Here is a 22,294-nt window from a genome sequence, read left to right as displayed (position 1 = left end):
CACGGGGGATAGATGGACGACAAGAGATTATTGAAAGCAATGAGTTAACGGATGTGGGGAGGAATAATTTGCTGCCTATTACTTGTATGAGTGTATACGTGTTATAGCTGTGTTTGAGTGTCTATTGCAGATTATGCGCAAATGTGAGAGGGCAACTGTGGATAAAGTGGAGATTGTGTTGTATTAGTATATATTTATATTGACAGCAAGTTAAAGGAAGAAGAGTGGGACAGAGGCAAAAGAGGAACGATGAGGAAATGCATGTGTGTCTGTTACAGTGTGCAAAACAAATGCGAAAAAGACAAAATAGAGGGTTTTGCATTAAGGACACAGCAGGCGGTAGAGAAGAACCAGGAAGAAGAGGTATGCTGCTCCATGTCTGTGACTCATAAGACTGATATCATGGATGGTAGTATGGTTGTTTTATAAGAAGGAGAACATTTTTTTTCTTTTTTTTATGGGGATGAGGCATAAAATGAAGACGAAGAAACAAGATAGCATATGTTTGCATTTTGCATGCAGTACCAGTGATAAATGGTGGAGAGAAAACAGAAACTCCATAGAGAATTGAAGAAAAATTCAGGGAGTTCAAATGAACAGACTGTACTGAGTAGAGCTCTCATTTAAATTTCCAAGTAATTTCAGTTTTTATGTGTTGGATTTTGCAAGAGGTTGGAAACAGTTCTTTGGCATGTTGGTCGTCATACTGGCATGATTGCATCAGCGGTTTCTGCAGATTTATAAGCTGCACTTTTAAGCTATGAATCTGTCGTTCTATGAAATCTGCCTGCAAAATCACTGTTTTTTAGACTTTTTGTATTAGACAATCAAAAATCTGAACAATTAGCATATAGAAGATAATAAAGCTAAGGTTCCTTGTTATGGGCTTAAAAATTGTACAATAACAATGTTTTCCCGTAGTGCTAAATAAAACATAGCTTAATTCCTGATTCATCAGCATGTCTGAGATGTATTCCAATATGTTCGCATGTTCCAATGTGACGATCCTGTCTTGTGTGTACACTTTTCACATATTTCACCACTCCTCAATTAGCTGCAAGTGCATGTCGAGGAAGATGGCAGTGACAGAAGGTACGGCAACACAGAACCTTATGCAACGGATCACTAGTTCATGGCTTGTCCGACACAATGTTTTTCAGTCGTGACACTTTGGTGCATCCTTCACACCCACTATTCCTCCATTTTTTTGATTCTCCCCCAGTGACATATGGCAAACATACATGGATAGATTTAAGTGGAAGAATAAAAAATCATTGCTAAACAGCCGTAAAACCTACAAGTTTAAACCTTAAACATTTTACAATGCTTTAGTTAATGTTTTGATTTATACACGTAAATGCTGCTCTTAAAAAAAAAAAAAAAGTGGCAAAGTTACCATTTCACAATTTACAACTCTGGTTTTTGATTTCTGACGTGCACACACATGTGTCTATTAAATGCTTTTTGGCAAGATAAGACTGTAATAGAATACAGGTGAAACTTTCATGGTCATTATTAAGCACTTCGAGGTGCAAAATGAGCCACAGAAGCACTTGCCACACCATTAAACCACTGACAGCAGTCTGAGCTGTTCAAACAAAGCAGGTTGGATACGAGGACTCATGCTGCTGATGTCAAATCCTGACCTTACCATCTGGAGCATGCCTCAGCACAAACTCCGGTTCCGACTAGGCTACACTTTCACTCTCTTTAGATGTCCAGTATCAGTGGGCTCGTGTCCACACAAGTCTCAGACTTCTGTTCTTGGCTGACTGAAAATGAAACAAGAGTCTGTAGCCTTTCGCCCTTATTTACATGCTTTTTTGTCTTTTCTGGTGCAAGGGATGGTAAACTGTATCCAGTCTGGTAGCTCTAATGAGGCCAGCCATCATTTACTGCAATGTTTTGTGTTTTTTTTACTGTTTTGATTTTCTTTTGATTTGTTCCAAAAATCATGAAATATGTTTTTGTAAAATTAACAATAAAAAATTAACAAAATAAATAAAACAAGAAAATGTCTCCACAATGAAGCCCAACTTATTATGTAAGAAACATACAGTTTCTGAGACGTTTGGGATCACTTTATGGAAACTACTTTGCTCAAAATCCTATTCAATACAATTTAAAAGTGATCTTCTGCCTCCTAATCAATACCAGAAAGTGAAAGGTGAGACTATAATAATTTTGGCGTATCACAAGGTAATAAATGGTAAATACCCCCCAAAAAATTGATAGATGTTGTGATACATATTGTTAAAGGGATTAATGAAGACCTTATTGAAAAAAAAAAAAAAAAAAAAAAAAAAAAAAAAAAATATATATATATATATATATATATATATATTTTTTTTTTTTTTTTTTTTTTTTTAATCCTTTTTAATGAGTTGGGCCTTAAAGGGTTAATCCATGGCAAAACATTGTGGGGCAAAAAGATAACCAATAACCCATTGTTACTGGGTTATTGTTTTTTATTTCTAATAAATCTGATTGTAACACTGGATGAATATTGGCTGGAGTGTGTAGCAAATTTAATTTAAAAAAAAAGATATCACAAAAAAAGAAAAAGCCATTAAAAAAACATTAGATCTTTCTCATTAGTAACAGAACTTTGTAGCTGTGTTTAAAAATTGGTAAAATATATCAAGAACCAACAGATACTGTGATCAACATTACCCCTATTTGTTTCACTGATGTGAAGTAACTTCAAGATCAGCTCCAATAATTTCCAAACAAAGTGCTCAATCATTGATAAGTCATGTAAAAAACAAAAAAAAAAAGCTAACCCATACAGGACCATGCCATTTAAAACTGCAAACAGGCTGGTTTAGCAAAGATGGCCTCATTAAACAGTCACACTGTTATAAGATTTACAGAGTGCTGAATCAGGAAAACAACCTATTATCCCCAAAACACCATTTTACACAAGCCCTATCCTGGATACTCAGTGTGGAGTGGATATAGACCCACTAAAGAACTGGTCAGGTCCCTCACCACACACCAACTGCAACAACTGGAAGACCTTCTAAAAGTCAAGACCAATGTCACTTTTAGTAATAGGCAGAGTGGAGAAAAAATGTGAAAACACACAAACAAAACACACACATATAACCAGAACAATCATCACTAAAAGTCAAAATGCTGGCAATCACAAGAAGAGAGTACACTAGACTGAACTGATGTCATAGTGGGGAAAAATCATTACAGCCATCATCAAGGTGTCTAAAATTATATCCCAACTATTGTTGTGATTTATAAATAATTAAAAAAAAGTAAAAATTGCCTTGAAGAAGCTGCCATTTTTTAAAAAACCTATTCCAGGAGTTGATAAACTCTTTCATGATTTAAGAAAATGAAAAGTAAGAGCATAAAAAAAAGATAAACTAAAAAAAAAAAGGAAAAAAAAAACTCCTCTGCCCAGTTAATGAGACACAAAAAGTCCACACCAGTAAATAAAAAAAAACAAAAACAAATAAAACATCAATGTTCATCAGGAAATATGTCAAATACGTCATGTAATCAACAACCCAGACAATTTGGCATAAATACGTGCATTCATTCATTCATTTTCCAAACCGCTTAATCCAATTCAGGGTCACGGGGAAGGTGGAGCCATCCCAGCAGTCTTGGGCAGGGTACGGCCTGGACAGCTCGCCAGTCCATCACAGGGCAGCATAAATACATTTTTTAATATAATTGTTTATTTTGTTCTTTTTCTTTATAATTCCTTGTCACCAGTTTTCATTGTTTAATTGGTTAACATACTGGTAAACTGCCAAACTCAATCAGCGAAGTCACATAAAAAGCTACTACACAAATTCTTTTAGCCTTACTTAAGTAAAACCAGAATATGTGGTTATAGTCATTGTCACTTATTAGGCATTCTGTGAACCACATGCAGGGTCTTTTAGAAACAATTACAGCAAAACTCTTAGCTTAGAGTTAGCATTAGCATTAACCAGATACTTTTGTTTCAGTTCATAACTGTCCTTCTTCTTTCATTTGCCAGGATGAAGTAAATTCTAATATTCAAAGCTGTTACTAACACTAAACTATCCATTCCTGTATGTCCACCATGTGTCCATACTATACAGGAAATAAAATTCTCTTTTGTCTCTTATGTCAACAACGGGCCTTCCCAACTATCCTTATCTAGTTATATGTTTTCATTAGTTTATGATGAGGGAAGACCATATGTGGACACATGTAAACTCAAGTGTGAAACAGTGAGCAAAACTTACGGAGGTGAGCTCGGCATCATTCCCTGCAGCAGCAGCGGTTGGTGCTGCAGCTGCAGCTGCAGCTGCTGCCTCTTGAGCTGCTGCCTTCATGGCCGCTGCCTTCCGCAGCTCCCTGTTGGCCTGAAGGGTCGAGAAGTAGTTGACAGCCGCAAACTCAATGAGGGCAGAGAAGACGAAGGCAAAGCAAACAGCTATGAACCAATCCATAGCTGTGGCATAAGAGACTTTTGGGAGGGAGTGGCGAGCACTGATGCTGAGGGTTGTCATGGTCAATACAGTTGTGATACCTGAAAACAAAGAGGAGGCAAAAGTTAAAAATACCCAGATCCCAGTGACACATCTTTACAGAGATTTTGTTTGTATTCTTACTCTGTTCATTTTAAAGCTTTTTATCCAAAAAGGCAATAGTTGTTGGACTGGATAATGTTAGCTGCTTTTTTATTTATTTATTTTTTTATCCCCTAATCTATGAGTCATAATTTCTGTAAACATGAAAATCTCCCACAAATCAGGATGTTTTTTTCAGAGAAATACAAAACAATTAAAATGATTTCCTTGTTTTATTATCATTGGGTTCAAGGAATCAAATTTTTTAAGCCTAACTTATAGTTTGGACAGCTGGAAAGTGGACTTCTTTTCTTTTTCTTTTTTTTTTTTTTACTACAATGGTTGCTTTGTCACCACTATGGGTCGGACCAAGCTGGCAGGTCTGATGAGCCTACATGAAGACAGTCGGAAAATACCAGTGAATAGTAATATTATGCAATTATATTTTCAAAAAAGTATCTTTGGAGCATGGCAGCAGCATATGCATGCCATGGCTTTTACAACTCTTTGCCAAAATCTAACTTTAAGAGTGACGTGTGAAAACTACAAGACGCATACATAATGTCCTTCCTAGATTTTTTTTTTTTTTTTTACCACCAAACTCTGTATGCAGTGTATCCCAGCTACAGCAAGCATTTTACATAATGTTGTATTTTTTTTCCAGAAGGGTGAGATTTTGTAGTACTTGAATGTTTTTTTTTTTCTGCACTGGATGCCTATGCAGTAAATCCAGTTTGTTCCTTTTAGCCAAAATCACCTGCAAAACTGTTTGGATATGTTCAGTCTACTCTATGAATAGCTATATTATGAAAAGAGTTTATTACTATGTTGTCTTTGTGGGAAGACTAAAGCTAAAAGTTGAAGCTGTTCCATCATTTAAAATTCCCAAAGTATCTAAAACAGTGAGAAAAACTGTATCAAATGTCTAAAGTGCACAGAGTAAAAGCCTAAAGGGGCTATTGTTCACATTGTTCATTATTTTTACACAATTGTTCACTGGCCAGTCAAAAGTAGCCATGGATTACTCCTACAGCTGTTTACAACCAGTTTACACAAGCAGCCATGGTTTGTGTTTACCAAACCTGTGTGCACATAACATGTGTACAAACAACAATCTTTAACAGCTTCAGGTAATATTGTGGGAATGTGTACACATCACTACCTTTCTAGTTCTTTGCAGGAGATGATTATTGCCTCATTTTTTCCCCCAAACCTTCCATATGTGCACCAGAAACACTGGTGAATGGAAATAGACAGCAAGGATCTGGAAGTGTATGTTCTCCATAATGTTGAACAGCTAATGTGCATGTGTACCAAAAGGGGTGGGATAAAAAAAAATCAATTAATATAAAAATCTGGATTTGTTTAATTTACAATTTTTAAAAGATTTTTCGTCATTTTTTTTTTTTTTTTTTTTTTTTTGTTTTTAATTTTAATTATTTATATATTTAAATGCCAGATGGAGAAAAAGTTACCACTTTTTTTTTTTTTTTTATTGACTGTCTAGTATCATGGCGTCATATCAGTTTTGGAAAGCACTTAAACAAAAGATGGAGAATGGCAGACAGCGTGCAAAAATGCGTAGGAATAAATCCTCCACGATCATATTTGAAGTTGAAACTGTGGACACATTTTTGATTTTTTGCTTTGAAGGGAAAATCATAGCTGGATGGACATGCCGAAAGCTGTTGTAAACTTTGTAACGCAAAGTTTACAACGTGTACTAATGTTACTGCCGTAACACGACTAACTGCCCACCTAGCAAGACGCCATCCTAAGGTAAATGTCAATGTCAATTTTATTTATCTAGCAAATTTAAACAACCACAGCAACCAAAGTGCTTTACATAAGTAATAAAAATAAAGTAAAAAAAAAAACATAAAAACAATAAAAACATTAAAAAAATCTAAAATACAGGGATAAAACAAAAACACACATAAAAGGTCCAATTCTGTGACCGTGATCAGCCAAAGGCTAAAGCAAACAAATGTGTTTTCATACTAGATTTAAAATTTAACAAACTATCGGCAGACTGGATAGTTAAAGGCACCGCATTCCACAGTGTGGGAGCCATAACTGCGAAGGCTCTGTCTCCTCTTGTTCTCAAGTTTGAATGTGAAACATTTATGACCATCCGACTGGTAGATCAAAGGGCTCTAGAGGGCCAATGTACTTCAATAAGCTCAGACAGATACTCTGGGGCCAGCCCATTTATACACTTAAAAACAAGTAAAAGAATCTTAAAATCAAACTGGTACTTGACTAGAAGCCAGTGGAGTAAAGAGAACACTGGAGTTATGTGCTCATGTTTCTTTGTACCATTGAGAAGCCAGACTGCTGCATTCTGAATGAGCTGCTGGCGCTGTTCGATTCCGAAAAACAGGGAGTTGCAGTAGTCTAAGTGGGAGGAGACCAAGGCATGTATGACTCTTTCGAGGTCTCTTTTGCTTAAATAAACTTACTGATAAGTGTTAGCTGGAAAAAGTTAGACTTGACCACCATGCCGACCTGCTTGTCCATCTTAAAGGTACCATCTATAATTACGCCAAGATTCTTGGCATGGGATCTTTTGTAAGGTGCAAGGAGCCCAAGGTAATTGCCAAGGACTTTAACAATACCAGGACGACCAAAACGGACCAAACTGTTTTATTTTCATTTAATCGTAGTAAATTAAAGTCCATCCATGTTTTAATGTGTATAATGCAATTTAGCAGCCCTTAAGAGAATAACTGGAAGGATTTTTCAATAGCGGGTACACCTGTAGATCATCAGCAAAGCAATGGAAAGCAATATCATGCTTCCTGAGAATTTACCCCAGGGGTATCATATAAAGAGAAAACAGAAGTGCACCCAAAACTGACCCTTGGGGTACCCAGCAGGTCAATAGGGTCATTGAGGAGGAAAACTGGTCTATTTGGAAAGTGAATGATCTGTCTTTTAGATGAGATTGAAACCATTTCAGGGCTGTGCCTTTTAGTCCAACACAATGCTCCAGGCACTGTAAAATAATTGTAAGAATTAAAATAGCACAGTTACCAGAATAAATACTCAGTAAAAGATCATTAAAAACTTTTAAAATAACAGTTTCAGTGCTGTGAAGGAGTGTAAAACCAGACTGAAACAGTTCACACACTTAAGCTATTTTAAAAACAGAGCTAATAGCCAAACATACAGCAGCAGCAACCTAACAGACACTCAAACCAGTAATTTTATATGCAGTTTAAGCTTTTGAAACAAGAGTATAAATTAAACAGACTTTCCAGACTGGTTTTGGCCACAATGATCCATATACATATCCTTTATTCAAGTCTTCAGAACAGTCTAATCAGAAGACACTTAAATTATTTTTTTAGGAGGGGTTATCTTTGGAGCATAATTAATCTAACATACCCTAGATGAATAAATAAACATGTCCAAATAATAATGCTAGGTCCACTTAATTGAAAATTTGATGGTCATGATTATGTGCTGTATGTTTCCATGCTAAAATGTTTCTGAATTGTCAGGTGAAAAGATGGTTCTCAGTCTTGCCCAGGTTGAGAAAGTTAAAACACAACAACAATGAACCACTTTAGTTTAAAACAACAAAGTTGTTGCCTACATCACTTAGGTCATCAGTAAAGTCATTGAAGACAGTGCATTGTAGTTGTTTTTATAAGCCAAGTTGGGAGTTGTCAAAATGTTTAAATGCACCTAATATTGTCTCAACAGCATTTGCACTGCACTTTGATGGGGAAAGTTTACCACTCTCAAATATGGCCTCCTCCAACAGTCAACCAACACTGACTGCCTCAATCACAGGCACAGTTAAATGATTGCAAAAAAAAAAGGAGGGACATGCAAAGAAAGCCTGTCAGGGTAGGAGGGAGAGGCAAGAGAATGAGAAGAGAAGAGTGTAGGAGGGAGGGGGATGAAGTATAAAGACAGAACAGAAATAAAATGCTCAGGGCATTTATGTGCTTTTATAGCGAAAAAAGTAAGGTACAAATTAGGCCACACTCAATTAAGTCTGTAAGACCTGTGCTCAGGGGACTCTATGCTCTTAGAGGTTGTTGACAAGCCAGCGCACTGCATAGTATGATTTAATGTACTCTCTTCTCTTCTCTTCTCTTCTCTTCTCTTCTCTTCTCTTCTCTTCTCTTCTCTTCTCTTCTAATGAAACAAGCCTAGGCAACACTTTTTGGCCATTTTACACAAACACATACTAGTTAAAGCGTTCGGAGCTCATAAGAGCAATAATGGATATGTAGATTTTTTGTGGTTAACCTCTCTTCATGTACTCCATGTGTCCAAGTGTACAGTTGAAATTAAGAATACTCAGTTAATTGTAAACCTCATACATAGTAAAATGAAAACAGCAGGAGGACTGAGGTTAATAAGTTGAGACAGATGTGATTTCCACATGGGGCCTTGACTAAAATGCTAATTCTAATGTTCCCCTTGAGAAGAGTGTTTAGATTTGGATTGGGGACTTACTTCTAAAGACAAGAGCAGACAACGGAAACATAACCTACAAAAGTCAGCAGCATTGCTTTATTCAACTGCATCAAGGGGGAAATTTATTTAAATATGAAGGCGATATTTTCACACGTTTTTCCACCTTTTTTTTTTTTTCAGCTTTGTCCCTATTTGTCCCTGACATTCCTCTCAGTGTATCTCTGTCTTTGTTCAGTGTCTCTCACCCTCTCTGCTCCTGAGGCTAAAGCTTGGTGGCAACTGTAGCGTAATGTAATGCGAGCAAGCGGAACCTGTGAGTGCTCGGAAGAGAGCCAAGTAAACATCCTCCCCCTCTCGGCCCTAGCATGACCAATTTCAAAAAGGACATTTATTCCCAATTAATTCAGCACCACCACAGTGGAGGAGGGATAAAGAAGATAAAGAGGGGTTAGAACAGACTCTGATGACTGTCTGTCTTTGCTCTCTTGTAGAGGAATATCTGTGTATTTAAATCAGAGTGCACAAGATGGCAATATATGTGATTCCTCAAGGTTTGTAAAGTTAAGTTTGATTTATAGTTCTCTGCTAGGTTAACAATTAATGTACATGGCTTGCCTCTTCTGCCCCACCAAAGTAAGCTACATGTTACAATGGAGACTGATTTATTGTGTTTTATCAGTGTGATACCACTTCACAACTGGTTTTCACATCAGTGCATTTTACACAGAAGCAAGACATGTTAGTTCCCTTTAAATAATCAATTGAGGACATTTAGCCTTGTATAGTGTGTTAACAGACAAAAAGTGTCCGTTGCAACAGAAAGGTATTATTATCATCTTAACTGGTATTTTGCCTGTGTAATTACTGTATAGATTTTTGCTGGTTTTGCTAGTTAGTACAGACTCAGTCAGATCAATGGTTGCTCGCATCCTTTCTCAAAAAATTTGACCCATAATGTGGTGTAGAAAGTTTGGAAAGAGTGACTGTTTTTCAACAATTAAGAGTTTTGTATGTATCCATAGAACATGAGTTATGTCCAGTGACTTGCTATGATAATTGTGTTTTACTAAACAGTGAAGTTGGACAATTGAACAGCTTTTCATTGACTATCTTATTCAGCTAAACTGAATGTATAAGGTAAGAAAAAAACTTCATCCTGAACATTTAAATGTTATTAACAGACCCAATATGACACATTAGCCTTCCACTTGCAGTTAGCTAGCTAACAGTTGTTTCTACATCACATAAACAAATCTTCCATTAATGTCAGATTTTACTTTTAGTTAAATTGTAGATTTAAAAAAAAGAGAGAGAACAAGATAAACTGGATAAATATTGTAAAGAGTACAAAAGAAATGTGGCACCATTTTAGATCTAGCAATACGCCGCTAGCACTTTCTGGATCTCCAAGAGTTATGCACAAACTCGAAGAACCAGAGTGGCAGTCCCATTCAGGGGATCAAAAGGGATGGATTTGATGCAGAGTCCACTTGTTAAAAAGTTGAGGATTACCAACAACACTTGCCTCATTTTTCATCTGGTATTTTTATAATTGTTTTCAATACAAAGCTAAGATTAATACACTGCAAACACTGCTGGTGAAGCTAATGCTACACATATTTTAAAACTTACTCCACAATTGACAATTCAGACTTTTTTTTTATATCTCTAGTCACAAAATAGTTATCGATGGATATGTACTATAAGCTAAGTATCCTGAACCATGGGTTTGGCATTGATCTATCACAGAAGCAACTATCAAGCCTTATACTACTTGTCTCTTGGCTCAGATGATATAGCCTGGTGGATCAATACATGTGAAAGAAAATAATTCTGTTTTTGATCACTTGAAGAAATTAAAATTGATTTTAGATAGATGAGATTGATTGAAATCAATGGTTCCATCGCTGATAAAAAACATATAAGAAGTTCAGCCACAATGGATGATGCAAATGCACAGCTTTTAAATTGATTGACTTCCTTTGCATCACAGAATTGACTCATAATTTCCATTAGTCCTGTATCATATTCCAATTCAAAGCTATTAAAGTCATGCTAAATTACAGTGGGGGAAACAAATTTCATTAGAAAAAAGCCTCAGTTATGTGTAAGACCATATGGCTGCCATCTTTGGCAAATGACACAAGATCTGTCTTGAAACTTCCAAATAATTATTTCCAAGTCAAAACTGGCACGTTAACTCTGAATTACTTATTACTTCACAATCAAGTTTGAAAATCACATTCATGTTAAATACATTCTGTATGAGTAAAACTGTCGTATAGACAACTTACCAAATACAGTCCGAGCTGGAACTGATTCTTTATTAATCCAAAACGAAACTTGAGCCAGGATGACAGTCATTATGCAAGGAATGTAAGTCTGAATCAAGAAGAAACCCATTTTCCTTTGAAGGTGGAAGTGGACAGTCATGATGACGTATTCACCTGTATGAACAAACATCAAGTTAAAGTTGAAGATATATAGATTTAGAAACGCTTTGTATAATCATCATTTATCTTTACAAAGTGTAACATAGCCTACACAGTTTGGGTTACTTGTATATGAATTATTTATTGTATATTAATGAAGCTTTCATTCACTGTAGTAAGAAAACATCAATAGAAGATAGGACTGGAATTCCAGCATGCTCAATGACATGTTAAAATAAGAAGGTTCTGCCCACCTGTATTGGACTTAAGCCTCTCACTTGACACCGTCTGACCAATGAGGTCATACTGCAGCAAGCTGGATGATTCCTGTGGCACTTCAACAGAAGACAGAGGTCCCTTCTTCCATGTGTACACTATCTCACTGATTGGATAAGCATCTAAACAAGATGAATGAAGAACTTTGTGAGTTGTTTTTGTTTGTTTGTTTTGCTCTAGAAATATAATTTTAAAAAAAAAAAGAAAACTGTTTCCTTCCTTCTGGGATTTACAACTTTAAAACTTTTATCATGTCCTTCAGATTAAAAAAATAAATAAATAAATGGGAAATATAAATAAACAAATAGGCATAGAAATAAATAACCCACCCTGCTGAATGAGGAGCATGTTTATTTTAATTTCCCAAGTGTAAAGTAAGCAACATATCAAACCGAAACATCTAAATATATCTTGTCAGATAGTCAGTTACTCTGGGACAGAGTGATCTTTTAAGAGTGACACCATCTGTCAAACCAGTATGGCTTCACAAAGAAACAGACTCACAACTCCCAAACTTGAGTGGGCAGGCATGACCATCCATTGGGAAGTTCATCAGGCGCATTGGGCACTCTGCATTTATAGTTAATCTGTCAGAATGGAGAAGAGTTTAATAAGTGTTTGATTTATATTTCACACACTAGCTAAGTAACGGCTGCTGTTTTAAGCAGGATAGTTCAAGACGGCATCATGTCGCAGATTGGCTGACACTGAGAGAAAATATATATTCATTTAAGGCATCCTGATCTGATCGAAATGAATGAAATGATCACAACCTTTTTAACATCACATTGCATGACTAATTAATCTAGTCATCGTATGTTTCTGGAAACATGAAAAGACAGCTTCAGAGTCAGTACTTTTATGACTGGTATAATTCTTCAGGGGATCCCTAAGGTTTTCTGAAATCTGTCACTAAAAAGTGCATTCACTACAGCTTCAAAACACTAATAACAACAGAAGATTGGTCAAACACTGGGAGCTAAAACAAACGTCCTTGAAAGTTTTGTAATCACTAGATGACTATTTCCAATAATGCAGTTCCATAAAGATTCACTTAAAAAAAAAAAAAAAAAAAATATATATATATATATATATATATATATATATATATATATATATATATATATATATATGTATATATATATATACATATATGTTTGTTTTCATCATCCATCCAGCTTTTAATTTTCATATACATATATATATATATATATATATATATATATATATATATATATATATATATATATATATATATATATATATATGTGTATATATATATATATATATATATATATATATATATATATATATATATATATATATATATATGTATATATATATATATATATATATATATGTATATATATATATATATATATATATGTATATATATATATATATATATATGTATATATATATATATATATATATATATATATATGAAAATTAAAAGCTGGATGGATGATGAAAACAAACATACACTGCTGCTAAGTAGGTCAGAACTCTGAAAAAATTTCTCGGGAACACAGAAAGAATGGAGATGATGGATTCACCAAATTATTTAATAATTTATTACTCATTTAAGTGCACCATGGAAGTGTTTCCATAAATTTACCATATAATAGCATGTAATAACAGAAGTTTCTGTCCACCATTCGTTTAATTGTTTCTGCATAAAAATAAATAACACCTGAAGTCATTTACCTTTTTTCCACCAATCATCACATTTGGAGTCAAAAGACTTAATTATTTCAGCAAGAAATAAACATGAAGATTTTCTCCCCAGATATTCTCTTTTTTTTTTATTTCTTTGTCTTTTAAACAATTAGTTTTCCTTAACTTCTTTAACTTGATCCTCTTTAAGGTATCTGTGTGAAGTTAGATGGCCTATCCAGATCAGTAGACGTTAATACCTAATGGCTTTGTAATATATCACAGTTTGATTTGTGACTGGATTACACAAAGCTTTTAAAGTTGATCTTAATCTTTCAAAGTAAAGTCGATCCAATGAGAAAATCTAATTATTTTTGAACTATTCAATGACATTGTGGTATTTTTTATGATATGCACCTGCTTTTGGAACAAAGCTGTAGTTGTGTTTGTTTGCATTGCTTTCAAGGCCTGATTTCAGCATCAGATGGCACATATCTTGTTGTTGGAAAGACATTCGTAATTTCTTTTCATATCTGTTTATATTTTTGGATGTCTGTTTATTCAGTTTGCTTTCCAGGTCTGTGCTCTATTCCGGTCTTGGCTGGATTTGGTTTTCAGTGTCCAGCACTGTTACCTCATGGTGTAGAGGATAGTTCCGTTCTGCATGATGCGAAACAGCTTGTTGGGGGTGGTCATGTTGTGAGAGATCGACCTCTTGCCATTCCGGAAAAAGGTGTCAGGCGTCCAGATCTTGCTGACCATCAGGTTGTTGAGCCGCAGGATCTCTATTGGACCCTCAAATTTTAACCGTTCGTCAATCCAAGTTTGACGAAAGAACACGTCCATGGTGTATTCCTGGAAGGGAGGGTTAGAGTGTGTTATTTTCTGCTTTTACTATCAATCCTACTGCTGATGGTGCTTCTCCAGCATCTACTGTCTCATGCCATTATTATCTAGTACCCCTAGAGAGAGTGGCAGATGGTTTTATGAGCCCTGTTTGGATAGAACCAGCATGATAGAGTATTGGCAACGGGATCAGTTTTGTTTTTTGTTTTTTTTGTTCTTTTGTTTGTTTTTTTTGTCATTTTTCTTCTTTGTTTTTCTCTTTTACAATTGGTTCTAGTGCTCATAAAACTAAAAAGTTTGAGTATTTATAAACAGCCCCTGGTATAACACATAGTTTCTTCCATGTTAGAAGCTTGCATTATCTTTAATTGCATATATGTGTCTTTATATATAAATATGAAAATTCTCATTTTGATTGACTAAGCAACAAATAAAGAGCACAAAAAATGAATACAGTTGCTGTATAAAGTCAATCTAAAGCCAAGAACTATTTAATCCTGATCTTTATTAAACTGCACTTGTCCCCCTAAAGAGTTGTTTACAGTCTTATCAACACAACTCCAATCGGAATATCTGAGGTTTTAGAGGTTGTCAAACAGTATCAGAGCAAAGAGCACAAAAGACATACATCACTCAGCCTATCCCATGGCAGGAGTGGCCAGCCTATCCCATCCCAACATCAGCTACATCTCTCTCTGCCGCTCTGGCAGGGGGATTGTCAACCAGATTAAAATCCTAAGCTGTACTAATGACATCCTGCCCAAATGCTGGAATAATGAAGGCTGAGCAAACCATGAGTTAAGACTATATGCTTAGACTTACTGCACAAACTGTACATTTCATCTCCATACAATACCTTCTTTTAGACAACATTTGCATGTGGATGACAGAAAATGTGCCTGTTTATCCAGAGTCAGTATTTCAGCACTCTGTAAGGTTCACATACCATCTCAACATCTGAAACAGGTCCAAAGCTGGTGACAAAGATGTCAGTTTTGACCTCCGTGACAGGACCTGCAGCAGGAGGATAAGACGTTTTGACTCAATATAAAATAAAAACCACTTTGGATCAAGCATTTATTGTTTTTCATAATATAAAGTTATTAAAAACTAAAGCTGCATGTTTACTGATAGTCATTCACAATTTAATATCAACACTAATTTATTTCTATTTGAAAATAAACCATAATAGCAAGCTGGTGAGTTTGTCATGGAGTAAAATGTGATATTTCAATATTTACTGCACCGTGACTAAATGGAAACGAAACAACTAAAAGGAGTAAAACTAACTCTTGGGAGATGAAAGCAACAAAGCAAAGAATTATGAGGGAATGATGAATAAATTCCAGTAAGATCTGGTCATTAGCATACCTCCAAATCCAGGTCGCAGCCTGTTGTCATAGCCATCCAGTAATCTATCCAATATGCGCGTGATGTTATCCAAATAGATACTGGTCTCACTGTGCTGATTTCCCCAAACACTACTCGCACTGTAACTAAAAACACACACATCGATGGCAGCTTGTTCTTAGAGACAAGAAGACAATATAAAATGAAAGAGTTTCTCAGCTGCACATTTGTTCACATTCTGCGCCTGCCGCGCGTAAAAGTCCGAGAACGAGCAGAGGAAAGAGTTGCCATACTCACCAAAACAGGAAAAAGCAAGTTAAAAGGAAAGCCATGCCTCGCAAACACCCGACAACCAGAAATCCCAGGTCAACTTTTACAATCAGCATATTCCATCGTTTAGGAGCATGATTAGTTGCGGGTCACGTCTTCTTTTTAGTTGTAAACCGTGCGAGGATATCGCGCCAGTCCAGCACGACTTGACTTCCCTTCTAGTGCGGTTGCGCCCGCATCAGCCTGAATCGCTCAGCTGGAAAAGCCTAAAGAGTTTTCAAGAGAGTGAAGAGGAAGGAGGAGGGGGACCTTAACATTGGCTGAACAAAGATTTTTTTTTTTTTTTTTTTTTTTTTTTGGGCAAGGAATGAACAGGTTTTAAGCGCAACTTGAAATTTTGGAGTGTTTATTTATTTATTCATTTATTTTTATGGTAATAACAAGCGATGGGAAGACGTGGAGAGAGAGAGGAAGGGAGGAAGAAGCAAAGCTTGCAAATACATTATGGTGGTATAACCTTATGGACTTTAATTGCATTAAGTCTATTTTTTTTTTAAAATAACATTTTTAAATATTTACTATCTCCAAAAAGAAAAAAAAGGAAAAATGCTACTAGATACAAAGCATGATTCACATGGTGGTTGGGTGCTTGAGTGGAGTGGGTGGTGCACCTTCAAACTCCATAGACCATGAACAAGGGGGTATACCACACTATAAAAGTCAGCTATTGCACAGTTTTTTTTTTTTCTTTCTCTCTCTTCTTTTCTCTGTGGCAAAAACCCATTTAAAAAAATTACGTCATATCCACTGGTTCTTAGTTGAGCTCTCAGTAGCTCATCCAGTAATCTTCAGTAGCATCAACTCATGGCACAAAGGACCAACTGGAAGAAGTGAAGCATGGTGTCTAAGTGCAAAGGATCAAGTCTCTTCTCTTGTATTCTTTATTTACTATAAGATACAAATATTCATTCCACAGGTTTCTGTTACAGGTAACACAAGTGCTGTGTGGGAGGCATAGTCACTGCTCCCGCAGTACTACTGTGTAAAAAGGCAAATCAGAACTCCTGCACTTTGAGAAAAAAAAAAAAAGCAGAAAAAATAAGAATTCCCACAGCAAAAAAAAAAAAAAAAAAAAAAAAAATCCCATGCTCTCTGGCCAACATCAGCAAGTGTCTGTAGTTTTCTATCTTCAGTGATCAATGAGCTGGAATACTTTCAGCATAGCATTATTTTTTCATTATAAGTGGTATCATAGTCGTATTATCAATAATTTATATGAGGGAGAGAAAATATAGGATTTTCTTCTGACAACATTAAAATGTGAAGTCTGATTGCGCAACATAATCCCTCAACTCTCATCTCTTTGTACTGAAAACACAAGTTATATAATGCTGCCAAAATATGATTTCAATCATAAATAAATAAACAACAATGGATCACTTACAGATTGATTGTATTCATAGTAATATGTTTCTGAGAAGATTAAACAATGTGGTAATGCAGCTGATGCACAGCAGTTTAGGTGTGGTGCAACATTGTGGAAACATGAAGCCCAGCAGCTAAGCTGGGTGTACCACTCATTCAAATAAGTTTTGTTTTTTGTTTTTTTAAATGTTTGTTTGTTTCTTGTTTTTTTTCTATCGTCTCCAATTCTTTATCCACAAGAGTAAAAATAGCAACACTGTTGTTGCAGGAGAAATCGCAAATTTCAATATTATCTCTGCGGCTGTTGCTGTTTGTAGAGGTAGACGCAGAAGGAGCAACAGCAGTGGGAAAAGCTGTGACAACAGTAGACAGGGAGCACTGCGTTAGATGTTGATCATTGGCAGTTTAAGTTTCTCTGCTGACTGGTGGAAAATGTCATCTGACCTCAGTGTCATGATCACCTTGATCCCATGGAGCCATCTGACCAACCAGACCCCGAGAGGATTCTGACCTCATTCTCTTTGTTGGCACAAGCTGAGATTGTGGATGATCCCAGACAACGTCGAGTTGATTCTGCTCGTCTGTGAGCAGAATGCGCTTAGTGCACTTAGCAATGCGTACGATATTCCAAATAAGTGAAGGCTCACATGTACAGTGTATACTCTCTCTCTCTCTCACACACACAAGCTTGCATGATCCTAACTGTTGCCACAGGTTTTTTTTTTTTAATCCACTTTTATAGCTGTTTGCTCTAAGTAGCAATTGACACATCTGTACAAATAACGCTAATCTCTATTTATTGGAAACATCAGTAATTAAAAACCTTCATTCTGTTCACACTGAGTGTAAGAGATGTGTATGCAGGTATGAAGTATTTCCTAAAGTATAAATGTTGAGCATGGGTCAACCAGGATTCAATATCTTCATGAATCTTCATTTATTTCTCCTTTTTGTCTGCCTGTTTCCCCCCCTTGGTCACAAAACATCTGCAATCAGTGATGTGCAAGATGGAAGACTGGCTGAACTGGAAAACCACGTATCCACGATTGTTGGATAAAACAGATATCTAATCTAATGAGTCAGCGGTAATGACAGCCAGCTCTGGTGAATTCTTGAACTAGTTTTATTGATTATCCTGCCATGGCGAACACAGTCTAACATTTTATTCACAGTTCTATCTGGTTCACGTCATACTTTTATTGTAATTAGGCATTAGTTATTTTAAAGCCCGTGTCAAGCGAACCGTTTTGAATAATAGGAGGTCATTATAAACTAACAGACAATAGTTCTACAAAATATAATCACTTAACTATTCATTAAGCTCTCGACGGAGATGAAAAAGGCACTGTGATTATGATGGATTGCAATTAGGTATGCCTCATTCCATGAGAACAATACACCTCGGATGCCACACTGGGAAGCAATTCAATTATGTCATTTTTCTAGGTACCTTTAGTTGGAAGATAAGGGGGGACATATTTCCAAATCTAGTGTGTTGTGATGAAGAAAGAAAATGCCTTCAGTGTGAATCTGTTAATGAGTTCATTATTCAACAAAATGGGATTTAATTGAAAATGTCCGGATATGCTCTGGATTTGATATTCCTGCGCACACATAAAGCGGCTTTGCAAGGAGTTGGGTGCAGAAACAACAGAGAAATGCAGGAGATGTTCTCAAACAAGCTGACTTATTGATTAACGAGGAAGTTTTAGATGGCAGAACCTGAAAAAAGAAGTAGTTTTTTTTTTTTTTTTTTTTTTTTCCCTGAAAATTGACTGGCTCTGATATTCAGACAACCTTGTCATGAAGCATTTATTATCATGTTGGGAAAGAAAAAAAAAAAAAATTGCAAGACTGCAGTATTCTGTAAGATCTGTTGTAACTCTTTGGTTCAGCATCTTGGACATGTTCTGATGTCAAACTGTGTTTTTATTATGCTGAAGAACTGCCGACATGCTTGCACAATGTTCCTTTTAAACCGCTTCACTTCATCCTCTGTTATTACACAAAAAAGTGCGTTGTCTAAAACTCATTTCTGGCCACACCACAATGCTTCTATAAATACATGATTTCTCCCACGTGAGATGGACCCACTGTACTTCATGAGCCTCACCATGTGGTATCTATGGTAACCACTTAGAGTAGAAGAAACAGCATGTGTGCTGCAATGTGAGTGTGTGCGTGTATTTTAAGACTGTAAAGAACAGAATGTGTTAACTAATTTAGCAATGTGAGGAATTTCTGGTCATTTCCTCTAAAAGTCACTTTTAGAGGAAATGAAGTTGGAATGAAGTTTATGTAATGTTGCACTGAGCTTCAGTTAATAAAGGTTGGTAAAGTAAAAGGTTGGTAAAGGTAAAGTTAATAAAGGCTGGTTAAAAGGAAAAAAAGAAAAACAAAGTTCAAAGTTAAGACTTTAATTCAAGGATGGAAAGTTACCGAAATCATTGCATAACATCTCCACTAAACTTAGACGTGTACAAACTTTGGGACTCAGACTACCTTCCTGGCTCTAAGCCTTCCATAGACTCACATCCACATTGTACACAAACAGTTGTGTAAAAATTTCTGCTGCTGCTCCTCCAATGGATTCAACATTAGGGAAATTTCAACTGCAGTTTCCATGGAGACGAAACTATACCATAGTAAGATGAAATTTTTTTTTTTTTTTTTAGGAAAGAGTTGACCCCTCGCCTGACTGCAGCCAAATGCTTCACAATGAGCTGAACTGGATGGCTGCCAACTGTGTGCGGTAGAGAGAGTGGGAATAAAACTAAAACACTCAACTTGTTATACTCAATGAATATACAAACAGGTCCACAAGATATAACACCTTTTTTTTCAGAAAACAAGGTTTTGGAAACTATTTTCTTTCTTTTCCTACAGCTTTACTTGTTATTTTTGTGTGGCCTTCATGAGCAGCCGTGCATTTCTGTGAGCAATCATTAAGCTTCGGTTTCAGCAAAGGATCAAAAGCTAAATTATAGTCTTTTTTTTTTTTCATTTGATGAACTTCTGGAACTATATGAATAAATTCTGGGAAAAATAGAAAAAAAAAAAAATCCAGTGCATCACTGTGAACAAAATTTCACATACCTTCATGATTCTTAATAATCACAGATCATAATGATTTTTAATAATACTGTATTTGCTTTAAAGGTGGAGTATGTAAGATTTTCAATATTTTCAAAATAAATTAACTAAAAAATAACTACAATCATAATTAGAAAGTTTTTTTTAAACATGTAGGTTCCAGTTTGTTCATATTTGATGTGTTATTAAATTACAAGTTTAATTAATGACAAAGACCCTTCTTAAATGTTTGCCTACCAGTAAAAAAAAAAAAAAAAAAAAGGTGCTCTTTGTCATTTGTCATTAATTTAATAACGCATCAAATATGGACAGACTGGAACCTACATGTTCAATAAACTATCTAATTATGATTGTAGTTTTTTTATTAGTTAATTTATTTTGAAAATATTGAAAATCTTACATACTCCACCTTTAAAGCAGGATTCAATTCCTGGACACATTTCACAGAATTAACTGACAAAGATATACATATATTAGGAATTCACCGGCAGTCCTAATAGTCAACATCAAGGCTAATGATGTAAAAAAATAAAATAAAATAAAATAAAAAAATAAAAAAACTGACATGAAAAGGAAGCGTTACACACTTGCTTTTGTTGATTCTGGTTTTAAGGAAAAGATACCAAACACTGAAGCAATGCTAATTTTATGCCAACTTTCTGAAACAATGAGAGCATATAATTTTCCTTTTTTAGCAGATGTAGGAAAGGAATGAAAGTATCTAGTCTCTATGGTTACCACTTCTGAAAAAAAGAATAAGGAAAAAAAAAAAAAAAAGAAAGCCAATGTCAGCTTAAAGTCACAGAGCATGCAGGGGTGGTACTTGGCAAACTCACTATTTTCAAACTGAGTTGATCTGATTAAACAGCTGGTGATTGTCAGGGATACTTTCCCATTAAAGCTAATTTGGGAAAAAGTTTTGGAATACACACTTTTTTTTAAAGAGAAGCTTTGGTAGTGGATTTCATTTTGTAATGTAAGCATCACATCTGCTGTATGAGAACAAGTCTGCCATGTTTATAAAGCTGTTATCCCAAAGTACCACTTTGAATGGCACTGAGTGTCAGCTTCACTGCGTCACAGCAGCTCTTGATCTTTGCAATCTGCAGGTGGCTTGGTGGAGCGGCAGCACTAGAGGCTGACTACCGTGTTATCATCCTGTGTCACAGTCTAATCACCACTTTTGATGCCAAAACTCCAAAAAGATGGGCTTTTGGCAGAGCCATTGAGGTAATCCTCCTTTCTTTCCTTCATTCTATCATTCACATTTTTCCACTATCCGACTGTGGCTAAAGCTGACACTCACCCTGGACGTCTGTCAGTAGTTCTGGCAAAGAGAACCGACGTCTGTCAGGGGCAGGGTGAAGGAGTGTGAAAGCGATGAAGAGAAACAGAGTGTGGAGGTGGGCGCGGAATAGGCCAACTATCTGCTGTTTTGCCACTAGCCAGCCAGAGAAGGACACCACAACCTTGAAAAAGGTAGCAGGTGGCGCCTCCTCTGGTAGCAAGAAGGTAATGAGGCATAAAGGTTGGCTGATGGACGTAGTTTATCCTGTTTATCTACACTTCAGGGGTCAAAACCGCTGCTGTGACATTTTGCCTGGGACAGGTGGAGTTCATGACCAGTTGTCCTGGAGGTTGCAATGAAATCCTGCAGTCCAGGATGCATTCAGGGGAATGCTCAGATGAGTAAATTGCTTTCAGTATACATCCACTGTAATGGACAGAGTGCAACCTGGTAGATTGCAGAGTATGGATCTGTTGCATGTGTTGGAAAAAAAATGAACGAGTTAAATGTAGAGGTTTAAAAGTTTTATATTACTGCATTGATTATTTAATGAATGACTCATCAGGCTAAAGAAATTCTGAATATATTAAAAAAAAAAATTATGTTTGCATCAAAAGGAATGGCCTTGTCTTTAATCACATGCGTTCTGTGTGTTA

The 22,294-nt window shown here is 35.9% G+C and overlaps 1 protein-coding gene across 1 annotated transcript in view; it reads right to left on the bottom strand.

Moving 5' to 3' along the window:
* Positions 1-15,948, bottom strand: part of gabra6b (gamma-aminobutyric acid type A receptor subunit alpha6b) — a gene marked incomplete at its 5' end in the record, with an annotated part of 31,890 nt that extends 15,942 nt beyond the window's left edge. Inside the window, 8 exons of the mRNA XM_079248091.1 lie at positions 4,239-4,525; positions 11,297-11,449; positions 11,689-11,832; positions 12,215-12,297; positions 14,001-14,221; positions 15,159-15,226; positions 15,584-15,708; positions 15,860-15,948. Coding sequence (XP_079104217.1) covers positions 4,239-4,525; positions 11,297-11,449; positions 11,689-11,832; positions 12,215-12,297; positions 14,001-14,221; positions 15,159-15,226; positions 15,584-15,708; positions 15,860-15,948 — 1,170 coding nt within the window. The remainder of the gene's footprint in view (positions 1-4,238; positions 4,526-11,296; positions 11,450-11,688; positions 11,833-12,214; positions 12,298-14,000; positions 14,222-15,158; positions 15,227-15,583; positions 15,709-15,859) is intronic.
* Positions 15,949-22,294: the final 6,346 nt, after the last annotated feature.

Source organism: Telmatherina bonti (genome assembly GCF_933228915.1).
Source record: "Telmatherina bonti genome assembly, chromosome: 10".
NCBI lineage: Eukaryota > Metazoa > Chordata > Actinopteri > Atheriniformes > Telmatherinidae > Telmatherina > Telmatherina bonti.
The sequence above is the reverse complement of the archived record's forward strand: the minus strand, read 5'-3'. Positions and strand labels throughout refer to the sequence as shown.